The 23,865-nt window shown below is 50.1% G+C and overlaps 1 protein-coding gene, 1 non-coding gene and 1 pseudogene across 2 annotated transcripts; 1 reads left to right on the top strand and 2 right to left on the bottom strand.

Moving 5' to 3' along the window:
- Positions 1-670: 670 nt before the first annotated feature.
- LOC120974876 (probable long-chain-alcohol O-fatty-acyltransferase 5) lies at positions 671-2,857 on the top strand (annotated as a pseudogene).
- A 13,191-nt stretch (positions 2,858-16,048) lies between these two features.
- Positions 16,049-19,809, bottom strand: LOC120961900 (uncharacterized). Its single transcript, XM_040401416.3, has 4 exons — positions 19,515-19,809; positions 17,984-18,220; positions 17,735-17,884; positions 16,049-17,653 (listed from the first exon to the last, which is right to left on the bottom strand). Exons 2-4 carry the CDS (start codon positions 18,159-18,161, stop codon positions 17,079-17,081), a joined length of 903 nt encoding a protein of 300 aa, XP_040257350.3. The 5' UTR covers positions 18,162-18,220; positions 19,515-19,809; the 3' UTR covers positions 16,049-17,078.
- Positions 19,810-21,340: 1,531 nt separating this feature from the next.
- On the bottom strand, positions 21,341-21,443 carry LOC120975046 (U6 spliceosomal RNA). Its single transcript, XR_005770891.1, has one exon. It is a non-coding gene; the product is annotated as a U6 spliceosomal RNA (small nuclear RNA).
- Between the last annotated feature and the right edge of the window lie 2,422 nt (positions 21,444-23,865).

Raw genomic sequence — 23,865 nt, 5'->3', positions numbered from 1 at the left:
TGAAGACATTTCAGACAATGTGCAAAACAAGCTATTTTAAGTTGTCTGAAATGACTTACAAAAGTGAACGGGGGAGTATTATTTTTGGCTTTTGGTCACCTGATTTGATGTGTTCTGCCTGAAAGAGGTGTGCAGTGGTTCGGAAATTACTTTTGAAGCTCGTTAATTTGAAGAAGAAAAAAAAATCCACATATTCATATGGATGTATTCTACACGTACTACGTGAGTTACGCAAAAAAGGACAAGTTTTCATGATTTTGAAAACGGTGAGCAGTTGCTGGTGGTTTTTAAAAATAGATGATTTTGTGTTTTGAAAAAAAAAATTACTCCCTCCGTCCCATAATATAAGATCATTTGCTTGCCTTCGGGATCGCCTTGCTTGCGCAACCCCGGAGTGTCATATGGTGTAGCATCATGGGGGAACCCCAGCATGATCGGTTTACTCTCCGTGGAGGCGATGGTTGTTCCTGGACCCACGGCGTCCTAGGCTGGCTTTCTCCAATAAACCAAACAATTATATATTCGTTCTGTCAATGGGATCTTAGCATCTGCTGACTTTAAAGCAATTTCATTACAACAGTTTGATTGCGAGAGAGTAACCTATCAGCACATGGTGCTTTTAATCCATACTACTTTTTCAGCATCACTTCCTTTCATCAACAGCCCGGTCCTTAATTTGATGAACAGTTTAGTTTCACAGGACGAATTTATTACTTCTCTCTGTTTCTAAATATAAGTCTTTTCAGAGATTACAATATGAACTAGTTCCTCTGTCTCATAATGTAGGAGCGTTTTTTCAATACTAATATATTACAGGAGGGAATACATATGTAGAAAAATAAGTGAATTTACATATTAAAATATGCATGTGTCTATCGTATGAATGTATTGTATGTAGACCGGATTGAAACCTCTAAAACGACTTATATTAAGAAACGATGAAGTAGTAGGGTAGGAGTATATGGCACACTGTGTGCCAGTGACGACCCATCTTCCAGCTCAACACCGGTGACCGCCTACCATGCCGTGGCATCTGCAGGTCGCGAGCGCGCTGGCCATGGAGTTCCTGCCGGACAGCATCCCCGCGGTGTCCCTCGCCGCCGCGGCGGCCGCGCTGTACGCGCGCGCGGCGTCGTCCCTGCTCCGGCCGCGCCTCGCCGCGCTGCTCCCGGTGCTCGCGCTCCTCGCGGCCGCGCCGCTGGCCTTCACCTCCTCCGCCATCGTCCGGGGCGTCGCCGCCTTCTTCCTCGCCTGGCTCGGCGCCTTCAAGGTCGCCCTCCTCGCCGCTCGACCCCGCCCTCCCCGTGCTCCCGTTCCTCTTCACCGCCCTGCTCCCCGTCAAGCTCCGGCGCCGCGGCGCCGCTGGAGCAGCGTCCGAGGCCAAGGCGGCGCCCTCGCTCGTCTCCTGCGCGGTCAAGGCCGCCGTCATCGCCGCCCTCGTGAGCCTCTACCGGCTGCACCTCTACGCGCGCCTGGCGCTGTACGGCGTGCACACCTACTGCTTCCTGGACCTGCTCCTACCCTCGGCATGGAGACGGAGCCGCAGTTGGACCGCCCCTACCTGGCCTCCTCGCTGCGGGACTTCTGGGGCCGGCGGTGGAACCTCATGGTGTCGGCCATCCTCCGGCCGTCGGTGTACGACCCCGTGCGCGGCCGGCGTGCTGGCCTCGTTTGCGGTGTCCGGGGCGATGCACGAGGCCATGGTGTGCTACCTCAGCCTGCGGTGACCGCCTTCTTCGCCCTCCACGGCGCCTGCTGCGTCGCCGAGGGATGGTGCGCGCCGTGGCGACGGTGACTGTGGGGCTGTTTGTGGCGAGCACCTCGATCGTTCTGGCTCTTCTTCCCGGCGCTGCTCAAGGACGAGTGGGCTGCCGTGGCGGCATTCTTCCTCGACGCCGGCCGAAAGATGAATTCCATTGTTGTACAGTCAACGGAGTAGCTAGCAATAGTAATTGCTTCCATGAAAGCAGTCAAATCATAGATCACCAAGTGAACTTCTCTGATGGATGGTTCAGTGAAAACGAAAAGCGCCGTTGACGGTTGAGAGATACTCCCTCTCTTCTGTTCTAAAAGTTAGTACAAAGCTGGGTCATCTATTTTGGAACGGAGGGAGTAGCAGTTACAAGTTGGATGAATCAGTTTGAATTTTTTAATGTGCTAAAAAGGAGGCAAATTTCAGTCAAATAGCAGTCCATCATTGCTAAGAAACTGATAACAGAAATAGCATTCAGAAAACAAGCTTTCAAGAATCCCAACAATTTCACAACCTTACCACGAACATTAAGTAGCATTCTGACCCCAGGAGGCAATCTCTTGTCAACTTCATTTTCAACAGGACTGAATTACTCGCCTTGTTAAAGCAGAGCAAATCAGACTACTCTTCTCAAAAGAAACAAAAAGGAAGCAACATGGTTTACGAATACACGCATAATAGGAAAAGCATGTTACTGAAGTTTACAGATCATCACTGCCATTGTAGTTTGAGAATAACACGCTGTCCAAATGAATGGCAGAATGAGGATGTGCCACCTCGAAAGCCGACATAGTTCGGCCTCGGCTACAACCTTGCAAGGTGAGCTCCATCTCCACCTCTGGCCTCCGGTTGCTGTGCTTAGGAGTACTCCGATGGCCGCCTTTTTTGCCCTGCACGGCGCCGAGGGGTGGTGCACGAGGTGGTGGGCGGCGACGGCGATTGTGGTGGTGTTGGTCGCGGGCACGTCCTTCTGGCTCTTCTTCCCGCCCCTGTGCAAGGATGGCGTCGAGGGGAAGTTCCTGGCGGAGTGGGCTGCCGTGGCGGCCTTCTTCCAGGACACCCAGTGGCGGAGCTATGTGCAAGCCTGGGGGTGCCGTGGCCCCCCCCAACTTTGGACCAAACTATGAAGAATTTTTTTAAGGAAAGGACTTAGATGAGATTTTTTTTAGCAGTTTACACCCTAAAACAACCATGATTTAGCCTTGGCCCCCCAGCAGTTCCTACCTAGCTCCGCCAGTGAGGACACCGCCGGGAAGATGAATCCCATTGCCGTACGGTCAACGGAGTAATAATACTAGCAGTTGCTTGGTACTGGCAGTCGATTACGATAACAATATTGCTTGATTGATGTACTTAGTAAGCATAAGTTTTACCTTTTGGTCACCTGTTTTTGATGTATTGCTTGGTATTGGAAGTCTGCAGTATTATGCCTGAAATAAGTGTAGAGTACTACGTAGTTCAGAAATGTTTTCCCTTCAGAAATTGCTTTTGGAGCTCGTTAATTTGGTGATGGTCCCGCCCCTCGTCCTTTGAGGCGAGGAGCACCGCCCTCATGAACCTGCGGCGGTCGTCCACGAGCAGTAGCATGTAGCGTCATCCGCCAGGCGTCGCCCGGGTGACCAGGCAATAGAGGTCACCGTGGACCAACCGCCCTGAACCAACGGCAGGCGGCGCTGCTTCCCGGCGAGGCACGCCTTACAGAGCTCGTCCGCGTGCTCGATTTATGTGGTAGGCCGCGAACCAAACCGCCACACGCCACACCGTCAAAGTATGGCCCATGGCAAGGCATACTGGACAACCAGGACAAAACGAAAACTTACACAAAGCCATGAGGTACCAAGAGCAAAACGAGCTCCACCAACAATGCAGGACTTTCATCCGAAGCCGAGTCTTCCGCCAACAAACATGGATCCGAGGCTAACCAGAGCTGCCGTGAAGAAAAAGGCCATGCACACACTACCAGAAACAGACTTGTCACCGCCGCACGCAGAAACTTGGCGAACACGAGCCATCCTGTCTGGGCCGCCCCGCCGCGCGCAGGCCTGGGCGCCAAACCAGATCCGGCCACCCTCAGCTTCCGTGCGCACATCTGGGTGAGGAACCGCACCGTAGCGCACAGGAAGAGCCGAATTAGAACCGGAGCTGGCCGGCAGCACCGCCGCGCGCCGTGACTGGACGGACACCAAATCAAACTGACCGTGTCCGCACCGCCGCGCGCAAGGACAGGACTAGCCGAGCCGGAATTGGTGTGCTTGAGAACCTCCTCTGCGCTACAGCCGCTGTACGACGCCACTACTCCAGGAGATGGGCGTGAACATGCTTGAAGGAGAGCCCACCCGCATCCGCCGACCCCCACCGCACCGCCACCACCAACTCAGCCCGGGCAACGAGATCCGACGACTGTCACAGCTGCAGCGAGGCAGGCACCTCCGCAGGGACGCGCGAAACCTCTCCATATCTGCGAAGGGGCTGCCCCGGCCACCCCGAAGCACCCACGCGCCCGAGCTTGCGTCCTGGCGCCCGCACTGGCACGCCGCGCCCACCGCGCGCGCCGCGCTCGTCGCGCCCACCGCGCGCCGGTGCACGTCGCGCCCTCACGCTCAACTGTCCAGCTAAGCCCAACCCACTGCCTACAGACTAAAGCGTGATCTTGCAGAGGAAGTAGCCTCTTGGCGCACAAAAGCAAGAGAGAGGCAAAAAAGGAGAGAGATTGGGCGAGCTGGTCCTCCTCGTGCAGTAAAAAGCTTGGATGTATATGTCATGCATGGCCTCATGGGGCAGCGGTATGCGTTGAGCATTTGAGAAACTAAATAGTGCCCCATTCATCTTTACTTAGGTGGAAGAGGTGAGGCACTAGGAAGGTGATGCTTCCTTTGTACATGCCCTTAGTTGATTGTATCCAAAATGCAGTTCACGCAGGTTAGGGAGATTTCTAACCTGCCATGTGTACATGCTTTATACACTAGTAGAAAACAGGGCTTTGGTCACAGGGCAGTATTCACATTAGTCACGAATCGGGACTAATGTGAGCATTGGTCCCGGTTCGTGCGGCTAAGGCATTAGTCCCGGTTCACCTGGGCCCTTTAGTCCCGGTTGGTGCCACGAACCGGGACTATTGGCTGCGATGCCTAACCTTTAGTCCCGGTTGGTGCCTTTGAGGCATTAGTACCGGTTCATGGCACGAACCGGTACTAAAGGTCCCATTTTCAAACTCTACCACCACCCCACCCCCCTCCCCCGTGGACCGCCTTTTCAGTTTTAGAAAAAACAAAAGAAAATGATGGAAATGTCAAAAAATAAAATAAAATAAGTTTCCCATGTGATATGTGGTCTAGTTGTTGGGAAAATTTACAAATATGAATTTCGACTTTATTTGCAAAATCTCTCTGGAATTTGTAAAATGGGCATAACTTTTGCATACAAACTCGGATTAAAAAGTTTTTTTATATGAAAAATCATCTACTCGAATAGTTACATCCAAATTTTAAGATCTAGAGTGAAAAAAAATCAAAAAAATTTCAAACTTACTAGTGGCGCACCATTTGGTCAAATCTGGTCAAACTATGGTCAAACTAATTATTCTAGAATATTAGTGTTACTAAATAATTATTTCAGTTTTTTTTGAATTTTGGTCCAATCTGGTCAAACTGTGGTCAAACAATGATCAAACTAATTATTCAAGAAATATTAGTGTTACTAAATAATTATTGTTTTTTAAAACTATAGTTTCAAACTCAAACAGTGAAATGTGTCACTTCATGCTCAAGCTAAATTCCTGAAGGTTAATAGGATTGACAACTTATTATTGTCAGGAAAACAACAAGTGCAGACTTGGAAACGAGGGAGAACAGAACCCGGAAGTTAAGCGTGCTCAGGCTGGAATAGTGAGAGGATGGGTGACCGTCCGGGAAGTTAGATGATTTGAAATGATGAAGGGTGATTAGAGATTAGAGGTTAAAATAATTCAGAAATTTGAAAATAAAAAAAAAATTAAAAAAAATCATAAAATTTTCTTTAGTCCCGGTTGGTGTGGTGTTACCAACCGGGACTAAAGGTGGAGCTCCACGTGGCCGCGGCCTTTAGTCCCGGTTCGTGTAAGAACCGGGACTAAAGGGGAGAGGCATTAGTAACGACCCTTTAGTCCCGGTTCAAAAACCGGGACTAAAGGGCCTTACCAACCGGGCCAAAAACCCCTTTTTCTACTAGTGATACTCCCTCCGTTCCATATTCTAATACGTATAGATTTTTGGCCTAGATTCCAAAATATAATGCACATAAGCTGATTTGGACAAAGTAGCCGTCAGCTGGTTCACAGGAACGCAGCAGCAGATACCCACGTGTTGTGACAGAGCGAGCAGAAGGAGGGCAATTCCTATCCAAAATAAAAGTGCCAGCTCACGCATTGGTATAAACGCCACATACAAATGCGCACTACAAAGTGGAATTGAGGGAGTAGTAAGTAAAAAAGTTATTGCACCAACTGAAAGAGAATATAAATTTTATTTGTTTCATTCAGTACCTGTATTGTGAAGAGCCCCACCCATGCGTGTTGTTTCCATTGAGATTTATGGAGAAACCAATTTGCCAACATATCAGATCCTGAGACACCCTCACCAGAAAAACTGTTCTCAGCTGAGGTCGAGATACTTGAGATGCTGAGACGCCGGCCGAAAGATTCTGTACGTCGCTGTATGGTCAACAGAGTAGCTAGCAAAGCAATTGCTTCTATGAAACAATCAAATCATCACCAAGTAAACTTCTCTGATGGTTCAGTGAAAACGAAAAGTGATGTTTGACAGTTGAGAGATAGCAGCTCGACGTTGGATAAAGTTGTACTAGGACTGCATCAATAAATATGGATCGAAGGGGGTAGCAATGTCTATCTTAGAGCATCTACAACCGGACCCCTCAAATCCTCCCCAAACGCCCGGACGGACGGTCTAGTCACTGCCCTGACCGAAAAACGCCGCCTATAGTTTGCAGTAGCGATATATTGCAGAAGCTGCTGGGGCAAAGCACCTAGGCGAGGAAACAGCCCCCGCGTCGTCCCCCCCCTCGGGCGACTCGGGCGGCGGCGCAGCTTCCCTCCTCCTCGTCCCCTCCCCGCTTCCCCCGTCCTCGCCGCCGGCCGCAGCCGCTGGGGCAAAGCCCCTCACGGTGGCTGGCGGCGGGGCCCCTCTCTTCGCCGGCCGCAGCCGCTGGGGCAAAGCCCCTCACGGTTGGCCGGTGCGGGGCGGCTTGGTCTGGCGACGGCGCCGGGTGTTCGCGGGGCTCGGTGGTGCGGCGGCAGTGGCTCCCGGCGGCGGCGTGCGAGCGGCGGCGTGGTGGGCGATGACGGCGGCGCGGCGGCTGCGTGCCCGTGGTGGCGGCGGTGGTTCGGATCTGGCCACGGGCGGATCTGGTGGACCCCTTCTCTGCGTGCTCTGGCTCGGCCTCCCTCTCCTCTCGGTCGGGGCCGGAGGTGGGCCGGAGGTGGGGGCGTGCCGGCCGGATCTGACGCGACATTTCCGGCAGGCGGCGTGGGTTGGGGCAGCGGCCGGGCGTGGCTGTTGCTCCGGCCGTGGGCGGCGGCGCGGGAAGGTCCGGGGGTGGTGGCCTCCCGGTGGCGCGGCGGCTACACGGTGGCCGGCGGCTCTGGCCACGGCAGCGGCCGGCTTATCCGTCGTCTGCGGTCAGGTCGCTTCGATCTTTGCTTCACCTCCTCGTTGTCCGGGCTCTGCTTGCATCGAAGGGCTGGCCCACTCCCAGCTATCGGCCATCGCTCGTCTCACGCCCGGTGCCGCGGAACTGAGCTCGCCTCGCGCCCGACAGCAGGACCGAGCTCGTCTCGCGCCCGGTGGCAAGATCGAGCTCGTCTCGCGCCCGGTGCTGCAGGACGGGGCGATGGTGGCCTATTGGGTCTCGACGCTGGGGCCGCTCAGGGGTGCGAAAGGCCGGGCCTTTCCGCTCGTCTCTTTGGTTGGATAGCGACGGGTCTCGGGTGAGGTGGTGTCTTGGTCTTGGATGCCGGGGCGGCGGCCCTGGTGGTGGTAGCGCGGTGCTCATGGGCAGAGCCCGTGGCTTGGTGCTGCCCGGCTGCCATGGCCGTGTGAGCGGCGTGGTGGCCGGGGTGTGGCGTTCGGTGGCGGTGAGTGTTGGCCGGGGTGAAAACCTGTTCTATCATCGGACGGACCGGCGACGGCGAAGCTCGTTCCCTTCTTGAAGGCGTCGTCGCGGCTCTCATTGCCCGTTGTGTTGCTCCAGGGGAAACTCTGACCCTCTGGTCGGGCGGCGGTGCTCCAGTGTCGTATCCTTCCTGAAGGCGCCGCCTTGGAGTCCACGGTTCATCGTATGCGGCTTCATCTCTTCGTAGATAGGGGTGGTGTTGTTGCGCTCAGCGCCTATGTATTCCTGAAGGCGCCGCCTTGGGTGTGTGCGTGTGGGGTGGTGTGCGTTTGTACCGTTGTGTCAATGATCTTTGATTTATATATAAAACGGGGCGAGATCCTTTTTCAGTATAGTTTGCAGCAGCCATAGACACAAGAACACAGTGAAAACAAAGTAAAAGGAGATGTAGAGGAAGATGACTCCAGGAGTGACAAAAGGGGCTATGTAGTATATCGAGCCCAATCTTGCAGCTTAGCATATCAGCACATACCCTCCAAAATCCTCAACTAAAGAAATATTTCTACCATTACAAACATTATGAGACTTCACTGGTGCTAAAGAAAATTCAGTTCAGAAAAAAAAGTGCTAAAGGAAGCAGCACCAAAATCTCAACATTACACCACCATTCTGCACCATGAACTTACAAGAAAAGGCAACAAAAACATCCAACCCCTGATGATTCTAGCCATCATTCAGGGTTCTATTTTTACAGCAACTCTTACTTGACAAAGTTTCACAAAAACTCTTCCATATTAAACCAAGGTAACATAGTTTACAAATACACGCATAATCGGGAAGCAGATTACAAAAGTGATCTCCTTGTGTTGTTTACACATCATCACTGTTAATCACTAGCCCTCTCTCCATCTTTACCTACCACAGTTTGAGAATAACACGCTGCCCAAATGAATGGCAGAATACGAAAGTGATAGTGACCAAAAATGCCAAGACGAATGAAACAGCAGTGACCACGTAGAGGATCGGGTCAGAATCATCAGACACACTTCCTGCAGTACCATTCCATGCCACATGACCTGAACTGGAAGTGCAGGATCGAAGGTTGTTGTTCCCTCTGTAACAGTCTGTATCAAATGAGCCAAACTGACCAGAGTCTGGTAGACACCCCGATAAGTTGTTGTATGCCACAGAGAACACCTCCAATGATGAAAGCCGTGTCAACTGCCATGGTATCAATCCATTCAGCCTGTTTTTGGATAGGTCTAAGCTTTCAATCTCGCTCATATTTGCAAAGGTTGCAGGAATTGGACCAGTCAAGAAATTGTTTGACAAATTGAGAGATTTGATATGGCTTAAATTTCCCATCTCCTCCGGAATCTCACCTGACAGCATGTTTGCAGACAAGTCAATGCCAGACATCGACATGAAGAAGTTTTGTCCATATGTGTATGGTTATTTTTTTTGGAACATAGACGCTAGAAGCGTCCGACTTTAACTTAATAAAGCCACCAGGCAGAATCCACACATAAAGTCTTACAAGCCACATAGATCAAGTCCAACGAGCCCATGACTCAAGATAAAGCTAAGTAACACACAGCCACAAGATCGGTAACACAAAAGCGGAGCATCCAGGCCAAAGGAAGCAAAGCGAGGAGGATTATGGCGCAGCCGTCGTCCTGTGCCGCGCCTTCATCATGGTTGTCTTGATCAGCTCCATGGCCACTTTCATGCGTTTGATGTCACGCTTCTTCCCCAGTGGAGCCCAAACCTGAAGGAAAATATGGCATTTGAAGATAATATCAGCGGGGTGGGTCGGGAACTTGTGTTCAATCGTAATTTTGTTACGAACCGTCCAGAGGGACCAAATAAGCGCCCCAACGCATCTCCAAACTATCCTAGCATTGGCCCCTCTTTGCGCCGTTAAGATAGACAACATATCGTGGCTAGATTGAGGGTTCCAATTTTGATTGAAAGCGTCTCTCACCGCACTCCACGCAAATCTAGCAAGCACACAACCAAAGAAAACGTGGTTCGCGTTTTCCCCTAAACCGCAAGTGGTGCACGTGCCGTCCGCCGGCCCATTTCGTTTGGCAACGTTGTCCGACGTAGGTAAGCGGTTGCGAAACATTTGCCAAAAGAAGATCTTGATTTTGAGAGGGATGGCAGCCTTCCATAGCCCCCTAGCTATATCTAATGTAGGTCCCGAAGATAACTTGTCATATAAGGACTTGACCGTAAATCTCTTAGAAGCGGTCAACTGCCACGATATCGTGTCCGCCCCAGTGCTACGGTTCAGACCACCCAAGTCGACCGTCAAAGCATCCCAGCTTGCAGCCTCCCTGGGCTCTAGATTCCTGATGAACGAAATGACTGGAGGGTGGACGCGTAACGCATCGGCCACGAAAATGTTAGTGTCCGTTGCCAATTGGTACAATTCCGGATGAGAATGCCATAACGGCTCCTGACCCCACCAATGGTCGAGCCAGAACCGTGTGGACTTGCCGTTGTTTACCCGAAACTGTGCACCAACTGAAAACGCCGGTCGAACCGCTTGAATCCCGTTCCAAAAGGCCGAACCGTTGATTTTAGCCTTGAACAAATTCCCCTCCGGGAAATATTTAGCTCGAAGGATGTCTGCCCAGAGCCCCGACTCGTTTTGGGCAAGACGCCACCACCACTTAGTTAGCAACGCCACGTTCATGAGTTTAGAATTCGTGATACCTAGGCCGCCAAATTTCTTTGGCCTACACGCTGCTGCCCATTTCACTAAGTGGTACTTGCGCTTGGTCCCGGCTCCTTCCCAAAAGAACCGGGAGCGAGGGGTATCGAGTCTTGTGTGAACCCCATCCGCTAGTAGGAACATCCCCATAGTGAAAATAGGGAGGGAAGATAAGCTCGAGTTGGTTAGGATTAGCCTCGCCGCCGAGGACATAAACCTACCCCTCCAAGGGCTCACTCTGTTAGCGACCTTCCCATAAAGCGGTTCCCATTCCGCTATGGTAGGTTTCTTGGTCGAAATCGGGAGGCCCAAGTATTTAATTGGAAATCTCCCTAGCTTGCAATTAAGGAGATTCGCAACCCGCGAGCTAGCTAGATCATCCATCCCAATGGTGATCACTTCGCTTTTCAGAAAGTTGATCTTAAGCCCTGATAAGATCTCGAACGCAAGCAGAAGTAGCTTGGTGGTAGCTAAGCTGTGGTCGTCGGGTTCGAATAAGAGCATCGTATCGTCGGCGTATTGCAAATGCGTGACCCCACCCGGAATCAGATGCGCAACGAGCCCTTTAATGTGGCCCGCTGCCCTTGCTTTATTAATCATGGCCGCCAAGGCATCCGCAACAAAGTTAAAGATGAGCGGGGAGCTTGGGTCTCCCTGACGGAGACCACGCTTGTTACGAAAGAACTTGCCCATTGTGCCATTGATATTGACCGCCGTGTGCCCACTACACACGAGGTGCATGATGCGATGTACAAATCCTGCCTCAAAACCCTTTTTGAGGAGGACTTCTCGCACGAACTCCCAGTTCACGCGATCGTACGCTTTCTCGAAATCTAATTTGAGAAGCACTCCCTGTGCCTTGGTCCTTTTCAACTCGTGAACGATCTCTTGTAACGCAATTGGTCCCTCGAGGATGTTACGGTGTTTGAGGAAACCCGTTTGACTAGAGCTAATCACTCGTTGAGCGACCGGAGCCAAGCGCGATGCATACACTTTCGCACAAATTTTGAACGGGACGTTGATCAAGGTAATGGGTCTAAAAAGCTTAATATTATCCGCCCCTTTGACCTTAGGGATAAGGCAAATGGCTCCGTAGTTCAGCCGGGATCGATCCACCGTGCCTAAGGCGAAGCCATTGACAATATCGTAAAACAAGTGCTTAAGGCAGGGCCAAAATTTCTTAAAGAACTCCACCGGCCAACCGTCCGGCCCAGGCGTCGTGCTCGTTTTCATGCCGTGTAAGGCCTGGTCTATTTCCTCAGGAAGGAATGTAAGGGCTAACCTATCGTTCTCTTCCTGCGAGACACGCTCCGCGGTATCCCACAAATCACCGCGAAGGCGTAATGGTTTTTCAGCGGCCGTCCCCAAAAGGCCTATGAAAAACTCGTAGATATGGGCCACGATTTGGTCCTGCGCCAACAGAACACCCTGGTCTGTTTGGAGACGCAGAATGGTGCATTTCCTTTTCCGCCCGTTCGCGTAGGCATGGAAATATCCAGTGTTTGCGTCTCCTTTCGTGACCCATTTGACTCCGCCCCTGCGTCGCCAATATTCCTCTTCCGCGCGTAAAATCGCTGTTACTTGATCTTCTAAAGCGTACCTATGCGCCCACTCGACCTCCGAGAAAGGCCGGCGATCAGCCTCCAAATCTAACAGCGAAATCGTCTCAACTAAGCGCGCACGCTCTTTCTTGGACTCGCTTCCATGATTAGCGCCCCACCCACGCAGGTAGGCGCGCAGCTTGCCAGCAGCCGCGACCCAGCACTCTGCTGGACCGCGTTGAGGTCCCAGATGAGCACAAATCACGCCCCAACGCTCAACCACCATCTCGGCAAATCCCTCCGCTTCAAACCACGCCGTTTCGAAGAAGAACCTAGGGCTACGGCGGATGAGCTCCTCCCCTGAGGAGAAAATGAGCGGGACGTGGTCTGATCCGATGCGCGTCTCCGCCACGAGGGAGCACATGGGGAACAGAGCCTCCCATTCCGGAGTGAAAAAGACCCTATCTAGCACACTACGGACCGGCTGCAATTGCTTGTTAGTCAAGGTATATCTGGCCCCAGTCCTAGCGGCCTCTCGCAATGCTGCTGCCGCAATGGCATTATTGAATAAGGACACCCTTGTCCAGTCAATATGAGCATTACTCTTATCCACCCCCGAGCGAATTAAGTTAAAGTCTCCCCCTACCACCACAGGGAGGTTGTTATCCCTTTTGGCCCCGACCAGGGTGGTAAGTTCTAGCAGGAACGCTGGCGATCTAGAGTGGTCAGCCGGCCCGTAGACACACACGACCACCCACGACATGCCAGAAATACGATGCTTAATAGTAGCAGATAAAAGGAACACACCAACATCCCAATGCAGAACATCACATACATCTTTATTACAACCCAAAAGAATGCCACCAGAATGACCGACAGAGGGAACCCACTGCCACTCAAAGCGTTGAAGAGGATCAAAAGCAAGCAAATCCCTGAAGGTAAAATCAGATTTAATCGTCTCTTGTAACGCAACCACGTCTATATGTTCTTTGACCATGTATTCCCTTAGCTGCGTGCGTCGACCACCGTGGCCACAACCACGGATATTCCAGAACATGTAACGCATCTAAATCACCCTGTTACGTAGGCGCACACCTCTAGAGGTCACCGCCTTCGCCACTCTCTTCCTAGCCGTCGCTCGGCCATTAGAAGGAAGGACACCAGCTTCCCTAGCTAGTGACACCTCATCGGGCACTCTCTCAGCAACAGCCTCTACTGGCACAATGGCTAACTCGTTGTTGTTAGCACAGCGCACAGCAGCGGCCGCCAGCGCAGCCTGCGCCTCTTCCCTAGCGCGCACAAGAGATACAATATCGGACTGCGCCCCACGAGTCTCCACCCTGCAGTCATCTAGAATGCTCACCAGCTGCTCATCCGAGAAGGCATTAAGAATGCGAAAAGAGGGCAAGGGGTTACCTGCGGCGTCCATGTTCTTGTCAGCGATGCGGAGTTTGGCACTCTCCAAGGAGGAGAGGTCGCCGAGCTTGGCCTTGGCCCGAACGCTCGGGGCGCGCTGCACCACCGGGATTGCCTTGGTGCGCCTGGCCTTGTTGATAGTCCCCGTCGTCCCCAGCGCTGCGCCCAACTCCCCACCAAGGTCAGAGCTCTCCGCCTCCGCCACCACCATCGCCTGCTTGTTCGCCGGTTTCCTCCCCGCCGTCTTCTTCGGTTGCCTGCCCCCACTGTTGGAACCCCGGCGCGGAGCAGGCGTATTGTCAGCAGGCTCGCTCACCACGCCACCATAGTCCGCCCCCACAGCCACTGGTGAGGAAGAGGTTGGAAGAGAGGGAGGGACAGCAGAGGAGACCCCGCCCGCGTCAGTCATAGTCGCCACCACCTGGGATGGGCCAAGGTTGGACCCGTACTCGTTGAAGGAAAGTTCCAGCAACCTGGCTAGCGGGGGCCCGCTGACCGCGGTGTCCTGGGTCGCCACCCCCATGGCACCAATCTCGGCCGACAGCGCACCCAGCTTGTCCCAAGTTTCCGTGTCAATGGATGTGTCCTGAATGCTGTCATCTTGGTCCTCTCCCCTGTCTGTCATCTTGGTATCCTGGTTCTCCACACCACGAGGGCCGCCCTCGCACCCTTGCGACTCCTTGCCTGGTTCGGCCCTGCCGTGCTTTTCGGTGCCCAACGTCCTAGCGCCCGAATTCGCGTCCTTGTCAGGGGGGTTGGCAGGGCCCGCTCCCAGCACGGCCCGCTCACCACCCCTTTTGGGCAGGGTCTCGCGCTCCACCTTGATTTGGTATCCCTCATGGTTGAACCACACCTCGACAACTCCATTGAGCTTCTCCGGGGCTTTGCACGCAAGCTTCATCCGAACAGGCCCCAACCTGATCAGAGAAAGTTCATCGACCACAATTGGTCTGCCCAGCATCCGGAACCCTTCCCTGATGCGATCTTCACGCCTATGTTTCTTTGGGATGCCATGGAGACGCACCCAAGTCTCCGGCATCACCATGGGTTGGACCTCCTCGTGTAACATGTCGCGCACCCGCGCAGTGATGTCATTGATGGACAGAAACAACTTACCACTAGACTTCGCCATGTGTAACAGATCTGCAGAAGGAAAGACCACCACGAAGTCATCATCACCCACTTGAGATACCTGCCAGTCCCAGTCGCCTGTCACCATGTGCTTCAGTTCTTGCTTGAGAATCCGTAGGTTCAGTTTCCCCGGCTCCGCAGATAAGATGGCCGCGTTCTTGATGCGAGCATCTATGGGTGCTTCGGTCTCGTCCACGTCCTCGAACTCCAGGCAGAAAAAACCTTCCCCAGAAATGGCGCTGCCCATGATTTGGAGGTGAAGTTGCCGGCCCCTTGTTGGACAGTGTGCGGACGCATGCCCTTCTTCCTTGCAGAGCACACAAAGGGGCAAGAACTTGCACTGGGACTGGAAGTGGCCGGGGCGCCCGCACTTGAAGCACTCCACGTCCGCCGCCACTTCCACTGGAATGGGTTCCTCCGCCGTACCCTTGGGAGCAGAGGGCAGTGCCACCGCCAGTGAAGCTGCCCTCGGCTTCATGGCCTTTGGGTCCCCGTGGCCCCCACCACCGCTGGGGAGCGGCTCAGGCTTCCTCTCAAGCTCTCGACGCCGCTGCTGAACCTTCTTTTTCTTCTTGCGCTCCTGCTGCTGGATCCACCACGGGGGAGGACCCCAATCCCCCTCGCGCCCGCCCTGGTCGCGGGATCCGCCTCTCTCTTCTCTGGCCTCGCGTCCACCCGAGCGCTCGCGCATCACACGCTTCGCCTTGTCACGAAGTTCCCGCTCCCTACGCCGCTCTGCCTCCGGATCTGAGACCTCCATCGGCCGCTTATCCGCACGCCTATCTCCCATCACCACCGCCGCGAAGGACTGGAGAAGGGGGGGAGGAGGGGGGCAGATTTGGATCGAGCCAGCGGAGTGGGCAAAGCGCCGCACCTCGCGAGTGGTGGCTGGAAAACCTAAACGGGGATCCAGGCAGCCCCGCCTCACCCATTTATATCCAGTGATCGGGCCAGAGTCGGGCCGCGGCGCGTTGGGCCGTTGGGAAGCATGAGGCTGCGGATCCGAGGCCGTCTCCAGTCCTAGGCCTGGTTGCCCTTTAGTTGTGAAGGTGAAGCCTGGGAGGTCATAATTATTGGTATAAACAAAGTCCAAACCATCTTCCCCTCCTCCATAGGTAATACTACCAGCTGCGGGCCAATGTTCGTAAGGATCAAGGGGTTCAAATGGAATGCCACCAATACATGGTGGTACGGAACCCGAAAGTCTATTGTGCGAGATGTCAATTATGCTCAAGTATTGGAGATGACAGAAATTTGAAGAGATATGTCCCTCAAACTTATTCCTGCTTAACAAAAGTACACTGACTTGAGAAAGATGTTGTGCCCACTCAAGGTTGCCTGTGAACTGATTATTGCTGAGATCTAAAGCCGTAATGTAGGAGCTGTTGAAAAAGGCACCCGGGGAGCCTGACAGGGAATTCCCCGATACACTCAGAAACGTGAGGTATACCATAGTGCCACAATTTGGGAGACGTCCTGTAAAGTAGTTGCCTGACAGGTCTAACATCATAAGATCTGTTAATGTGCTAATTTCTGGATGAATGCCACCAGTTAAACCATTATTAGCAAGGCTCAAAGCTTGCAGTGAAGGAAGACACCATAATGAAGTGTCCAGTTCTCCTGACATCTTGTTATCATGCAAATCCATGATCTGGACATTACCAGACAGATTTCTAGGGAGAGTCCCTTCAAATTTGTTGTTGCCTAGGTGTATTGCCCACAGGTTACCAGAGAAGCTACTAGCCCCATCAAGTATCTTGCCACCAAGTGTATTGTTTGAGAGCTTCAATATATTCATTGCATAACAATCAGTGAACAAGCAAGCTGGTACTTTTCCTGTAAATCTGTTCTTTGATAGGTCCATAAGTTGTATGCTGCTGTTGCACAATGCTGGTGGTATTGTTCCAGAAATAGTGTTGCGGGAAACATCGAGAATTATGAGATGGGGAAACATGAAACCAATGTTGGTTGGCAGTTGTCCTTCAACTAGGTTCGATGATACATTCACCTGTTTAAGATTAGTTTGTGGTTGCCCTATCAGATCTAGTGATCCAACTAGTGAGTTATTTGCAAGATTCAGATAAACTAGTGTGGTTTTATTTGTGAACAACCAGTTGGGCATGCTCCCCGGCAAATTATTGTTGGACAAATCGAGAAACTGCAGATGATTCTGTGTGTGCAGGAAATGTGGCTCGGTAATCATGCTCTTATCAAGGTTACACCAAGAGAGCCTTAGTGTATTCAACTGAAATTTAGGTACCCAGCCATGCATTTGCACTTGAACGACCAAATCAGTATTCCTGGACAGATCTATCTCTTTGAGTTTGGCACAGTTTCTTAGCCAGAAGAAATCAAATTGACCGCTTAGCCTGTTATCAGATAACCGGATGGTATGAAGCGATGATGTACACTTCTAAGATGAGCTTATAGGTATATGCCCTTGTAATAGGTTTTCTGAAAGATCCAAGTACTCAAGGCATGAAAGTGCAAATACGGATGCTGGGACCCTACCACTCAATTGGTTGGATCTCAAATGCAATTCCCGCAGGTTCCAGGATGAGTTTATATGTATCTGCCCTTTAAAGAGGTTGTATGAAAGATCCAAGTACTCGAGGCATGGAAGTGCAAATACGGATGCTGGGAGGGTACCACTCAATTGATTGGATCCCAAATGCAATTCTCGGAGGTTCCAAGATGAGTTTGTAAGAATATGTCCTTGAAATAGGTTGTCTGAAAGATCCAAGTACGCAAGCCGTAGAAGTGCAAATAAGGATGCTGGGAGGCCTCCACTCAATCTATTGAAAGTCAAATACAATTCTCGCAATCGCAAGTTCCGAGATAAGTTTATAGGTATATGTCCTTCGAAGAGGTTGTATGAAAGATCCAGGTACTCAAGGCGTGGAAGTGCAAATATGGATGCTGGGAGGCTACCCCTCAATTGACTGGATCCCAAATGCAATTCACGCAGATTACGGAGATTTCTGAAATCTGCCATTTGTACACGCCTTATAGTAAGTAAAAAATTAACTGCATCAACTGAAAAAGAATATATATTTTTTGTTTCAGTACCTGTACTATGAAGAGTCCCACCTATGTTGTTTCCATTGAGATTTATGACTTCTAGAGAAACCAATTTGCCAACAGATCCTGGGATACCCCCACCTTGAAAACTGTTGCAACTGAGGTCAAGATACTTGAGCTTACTCAATCCTTGGAGACCTGAGGAATTGTTTGCTTCAGAATAAGATGATTTGTAATCAAGATTATTGGAAGATATATTGAAAGAAGAGTTGCATGCATGCAGCAGGAGTTACGTACCTTCAAAATTCTGTAAACAAGCGTGATGTCCAGAGAAATTCAGTAGTTGAAGCCCCCGAAACGAAGAAAAGATCGTCAAGTTAAGGTTCGGGCATTCATCTTCGCAATACTGTAGGTTTTCTTGGTAGGTTTGGAAAAGGTTGAGACGAGACACTCGGTGTGTGGTGTTGTCGCACATTATCCTTTCCCACGAGCAGCAGTCACCACCGTCTCCCCAAGAACTGGGAGCCTTGGACTCTGCATTCACAAGCCAAGAGCGAATATCCATGAGGGCTGCTCTCTCCTCCATGAAACAGCCCGAAGAACTCAGAAACATGGGGCACACTACAGAGAGGACTAGGAACAAACATCTCCATAACAAGTAGCAGCCCATTTGGAAGAAAAAGGGTTTCAGATTATGCCGTGAATTCTAGGCTGTAGGTTTGGGAGCAAGATGTGTGCGTATTTCTTCAGCTCCTTGCTTGCTGCGGTCTTTATAACTAGCCATCCCTATACTGTAAACTAACTCACAGTTTAGTCCATGGCCAAGGAGGTATGCTTAGTCAGCAAAGCAACTTCATTAGTGGCATTTTTTTATATTTTTCGTGGGAACATTAGTGGCATTGTTGACTTGTTGACGAACATTTTGGAGAATGGCCACAGACATGCACTAACGACCAAACATTGGCAATGACTGACCGCTAAGCACTAATCTTGGGGATAGATAATAGATTGATTTGGGGTCCAAACACTTTGTGGACTTGGACTACCGAAGCTCCTGCACTTGATATGGAGGCCAAGAGGGGCAGAAATATGCATGAGTTTGGATTTGTCCACGAAGTAGCCAAAGTGGCCCGTTCGTCTTCAAACTAGTTGAATGCTTGTGTTGATATAAGATTTAAAGAAAGAATCATATTACGGTTTTATTTTCAATGCATCGCCCTCCCCGCTCTGAATCGACCAAAGGGTGTTCTCGCTCATGACATGCTGTTCCAGGACCAAACTTGGACCATGAGTCCATGACTGCAGCATTAAGCACTAATCTTGGGCATATATAATGTTATCCTCCAGGACACTTTGTGGACTTGACTGACAAAGATCTTGCACTAGATATGCATGCCAAGAGGGGGCAGAAACATGCAAGACTTTGGAGTTGACCACAAAGCACAGCACTGGGCCTTAGTTCTGACTTGTGAGCGCAGAACCAGTAGCCAATCCCACAGGCTTTCAGTTGCATTTCAGACTTTCAGCCGGGAAAACCCTTGAAGACAATCCTACAGTTTGATACACGTTTCCAGTAGCCCTCAAGGTTTCATTTCAGGTAGCTTTGTTAGAGGCTCACCTTATGGCCCTGGTATGTCTAAACCGGATCTTTGTCAGAATCAAACTAGTCATGTTGAGCACCATGCGTGCCATCCAGAACATGATGGGCAATGGCAAATTGCCAACAAACAAACATTAGGGGTAAATCACAGATTGAGTTTCAGATAGAAATAGTAATATTAAGAACTGCACATGCTTTCTGAAAGAAATGCATGAATTCAGACTTAACCTCGTAGCAGTTCACTCCTTCTGCGCCGCTCGGCTGCACACTCGGTCTCCCACGGCGCCGGAAGGACGGCGGCGTGTCCTCCATCTGCCCCCTCCTCTCCGGTCGCCGGCGATGCTCGGGCCCTTCCTATCTCTTGCTTCGAACTAGTCCCCCACTCCGCGCGCGGCGGCGCGACGGAGAGAGATCCGGCATGGGAAGAAAGAGACTTTCTTGGAGGGATGAGGAGGATTCCGGCCGGCGTGGCTATGGTGTGGGGAATGGAGGATGAGGAAGAGGAGGCCTCTCTAGCGCAGCCGCTGGTAAATTGGGCTCAACAAGTTGCGGCCCAGTTTAGGCAACATTCGACCGGCCCATTTCCGCAGCTTGTGTGTGCGCGCGCGCGCGCGCGTGCGTGTGTGTGAGAGAGAGAGAGAGAGAGAATCATCTCCTCTTTAATCAATCATAAAGATCGTAACATCATTTCAAATCATAGATATCACCGCTTCCGCCTGTCTCGCTATAAGCGAGATACAAATGTGGCCGCTTAATTAGCTGATAACTATTAGGTCCTTCGTGCACACAAGGAACTATTGATAAACCCTGTGAACCAAAAAAAATGATAACGTTTTTGTCGAGACATACTCAAGCGAGAAGGAAAACTTGTATACAAATATTAGAAAAATCCATTGAGATATCCTTCCTAATTCCAGGCTAATCTGAAAGTTGTTTTCGTTTGAAGCTTGGGCTCGACAAGATGCAGCTCAGTTTGGGCAATATCCGACCGGCCCATTTACGTAACTCACCTTGTGCGTGTAATCTATACAAAGGGGAGTTTGTTCTGTCGCCTTCACCTCCCATCCGGTTTTTTGCTCTACTTAATTTTGTTTCTTTTGTTGACCGGCTTGTTGTGCTTGTCAATTCAAAATCACTGGCTGACACATGGAGCATACAGTTGTACTCATGCTATTTGTTATGATGAGATGACTCAACATGTATGATTTTACTCATGGTGTTTATCATCACCGGATGGATAGCTCAAGAAGATAGACAGGGTTTTTGCAAGCGACAAGGCAATAGTTGCCGCCTCCTACCTACTTGTCCTCACTTCTCTCACAGCTGCTAGAGATTGGTGGCAGGGCTAAGCCTCATCACCAGGAAAATAATGAAGGTGGCGGCCAAAAGCCGCTCCGGTGGTCTTCGACAACAATAGTGGCTGAGCAAGGATTTTCAACATGGTCATGTGGGTCAAAATACTTTTTTACAACACAAAAATATATAAATAGTTCATAATAATGACAATGAAACTATATTTAGTTCATTGCAAGAACAAGGAGACAATCCTATTATAATTTATTACATTGTAAAAACATCTTGGACCAGTACGTTGGGATGGCATGGTGTGTAAACAGGGAAAGGTATACTAAGGCGAGAGGCATAGATGCGACCAACGAGCCGGCCAAAAAAAACCATTGCCAACCGTGCACGCGAAGAGCAGTGATTTAATTGATGTACCAACAATCACTCAGATAGAAATGGAACATACACACACAAAATAGATGTGAAACATGCGTCACCCCAAAAGGTGCCACCGAAATGAAAAAAAGAAGCATGAAAAAATACAGTACTAAAGACCAAGGGCTTGGAAGGACCTAGCTGGAAAATGCACAGCGGCACAGCCGCAGGAGAAGATGTCCCAGGGGCGTATCTGCAAAATGCGCAGGGAAGACCAAGGGCTTGGATAGAAGAGAAGGAAAGTGTGGAAGGACCTATCTGGGAAATGCACCGCAGGAGAAGATGGCCAAGGGGCGTATCTGCAAAATGCGCAGGGACCGGCGCGCAAATCTCGAAAAAATTTGGACCATTTCTCGATTTGTGCGTGTCATCCTTGCGCAGGGGCCATGCTAATCTTCTCTGTATCGTTCCAATTTTATCGGATGTCCCCGAAGGGACGATGGAGGTGGGAAGGGCGACGCTTATAAACCGGTACCGATCTCCTTCGCTGCGCGATGTGGGACTAAACTGGGGTGCGCTGCTGTCTCCCGCTAGCCGCAGGAACCGCGGGATGGCCAGGTGGGCCGCATCTGCGTGCAGCCTCGTTCTTCCTTCGCTGGCCCAAATTGAATGCATACCGGACCAGGGCCCTATCCTCGTAGTGGCAGGTTACGCTCAGAAAAGAAAAAAAATAGTAGCAGGTTTCTACGTGATGGACGTGGGATGCGAATGCCTCTTCTTAATTAAAACTCAAAACTCACTAAAAAAATTGTAACTAAAAAAAAAAACTCTGCACTGTACATGATGAGAGCACCAAAACCAGAAGATCCACGTGACGGGCACAGTTCTTCTTCGCTTATTTGGTCGTCATTTTTATCAGTTTCAAAACGTGAGTTTTTGACCTTGGACAAGTTTTCCCTTTTGTGTTGCCTGGTCTTTTCCTTGGAAAATTCATATAGATCACCAAAAGAGCCATTTTTACAAATAGCCAGTCTTTTTTTAGGATCACCGGTCTTTGTGTTTTGCCATGTACTCTATCGGTCTCATAATATAAGAATGTTTTCCAAGCTAAAACAATTTGAAAAATATAATGTGTATTATGGGACGGAGGGAGTAGAATTCAATGAGCCACTGATCCGTAATTTTAGTGCTACCTTCGCTTAAAAGGCACACAATTTTCCGACATTCAAGTTTAACCATTATTATTTTTGCGGAAGAAAGTTAAACCATGAATTTAAGCAAGGAAATTTTGTTATGTGTCACAAAAATTATACCACTAAATTTATACTCCCTCCGGTTCAAAATATAAGGTGTATTAATTTTTCTAAGTCAAGCTTTATAACTTTGACCGAATTTATATTCCCAGTATGTACAATACCAAATCATTATCATTAGATTCTTCATAAAATATCTTTTTATATTGTATTTACTTAGTATTGTAGATGTTGATATATCTTGCTATAAACTTTGTCAAACATAGAAACATTTGACTTTTTGAAAAACTAATACGCCTTATATTTGAATATGGAGGGAGTATTTGAAAGAAGTTTTCCATGTAATTTCAAGGCGTTGATTCATAATTTTTTGGTCTAATGAAGGATCAAAGTTAAATATCAAAAAACATGTGCACCTTATAAAGTGAATATATAAGAGGGTTGTCGTGGTGGAAACGGGGATGATGGTAACTACTGCCACACGAATTTATCAGTAACCTCCCATTGGAGTGGTGGTAATCACCTGATGGTCAGTGGTGACATGACAATATGGCGAGGTAGGTCAAGGGCACTAGATAGCGACCGCGAGCTAGGTGGCTGAGTAGGAGAGCCAGTGGGATGAGAAAGTGGAATCGATAGAGCACGATAGGATATGATAAGAAAAAAGGGACGGTTTACACCTTGGGTACCCAGAAAAGATTAATATCTTAGCCACTGGATGCAAAATGGACGACTGAATCATCGTCTTAAACCTCTCAGTTGATTTCTTCTCCCCACGAATGGGTCACGCACAAGTCTTCCATCCACCGACCCGCCACACTCTATCCACCTACCCCCTCCCCCGTGGTCGGTGGGTGATGCCCCGCCCTGCCTCGTTGCTAATCCAGATTTTGACCGCAATAATCATTCACCGCTAGAAAAATGAGGATCTAGTAAGCGTCAAAGGAACATCAATTTGGCATCACCCCACAAAACACAGGCTTGCAACCCTTCACCACCAGTCCAAAGGACTAGAGAAACTGAGTCATGCCGCCGAATAAATTGAAAGAAAGGGGTCTAAATCACCACACAAAGAGTGAGACCATTGCTTCGCTTGATTGATACACCAACTATCAAGATCCGAAGAAAGCCAACAAACCTGGCAACACATATGCCCTCGCAACTCTACGACGCCGCCAGATCGGATGTCTGATGCAGGGAGAGGTCGAAAATACTTTATTTTAACGGGCCATCACTGCCACTACGTCATCAATATTGTTAGGGAAACAAAACCTAAGGAAAATAATTCTGACCTACAAAAAGGAAAAATGTAAAGAAGGGGGAGATGATCCCACTCTTCTTGTCACCGACGAGGTCTCTGAAGGAGGAGGAAGGGAGGCCGAGCTGGCGGCATGAAAGAGAGCTTGAGTGATTGGTTGGTATAGTTTGCCGATACACTCTCCTACCATGTAGAGTCACCACCTCATCCCAATTTGCTGAAACACTTTCCTACCATATAGAGTCACTAACAATCTAAAACATCTTATATTAGTTTACAAAGAGAGCAGTATATAAGATACCTACCACTTAGGCCCTTGCAAAAGACCGCTACCGAATTCCACAGGAAGCGGGGGGCGAGCCGCAAGAAGCCAGGGCTCCTCGGAGGGGCAGAAAGGGAATCTCCTGCG

This window comes from Aegilops tauschii, chromosome 2, assembly GCF_002575655.3.
Source record: "Aegilops tauschii subsp. strangulata cultivar AL8/78 chromosome 2, Aet v6.0, whole genome shotgun sequence".
NCBI classification, from domain to species: Eukaryota; Viridiplantae; Streptophyta; class Magnoliopsida; order Poales; family Poaceae; genus Aegilops; species Aegilops tauschii.
Note: the sequence above shows the minus strand (reverse complement) of the source record. Positions and strands in the feature narration are given on the sequence as shown.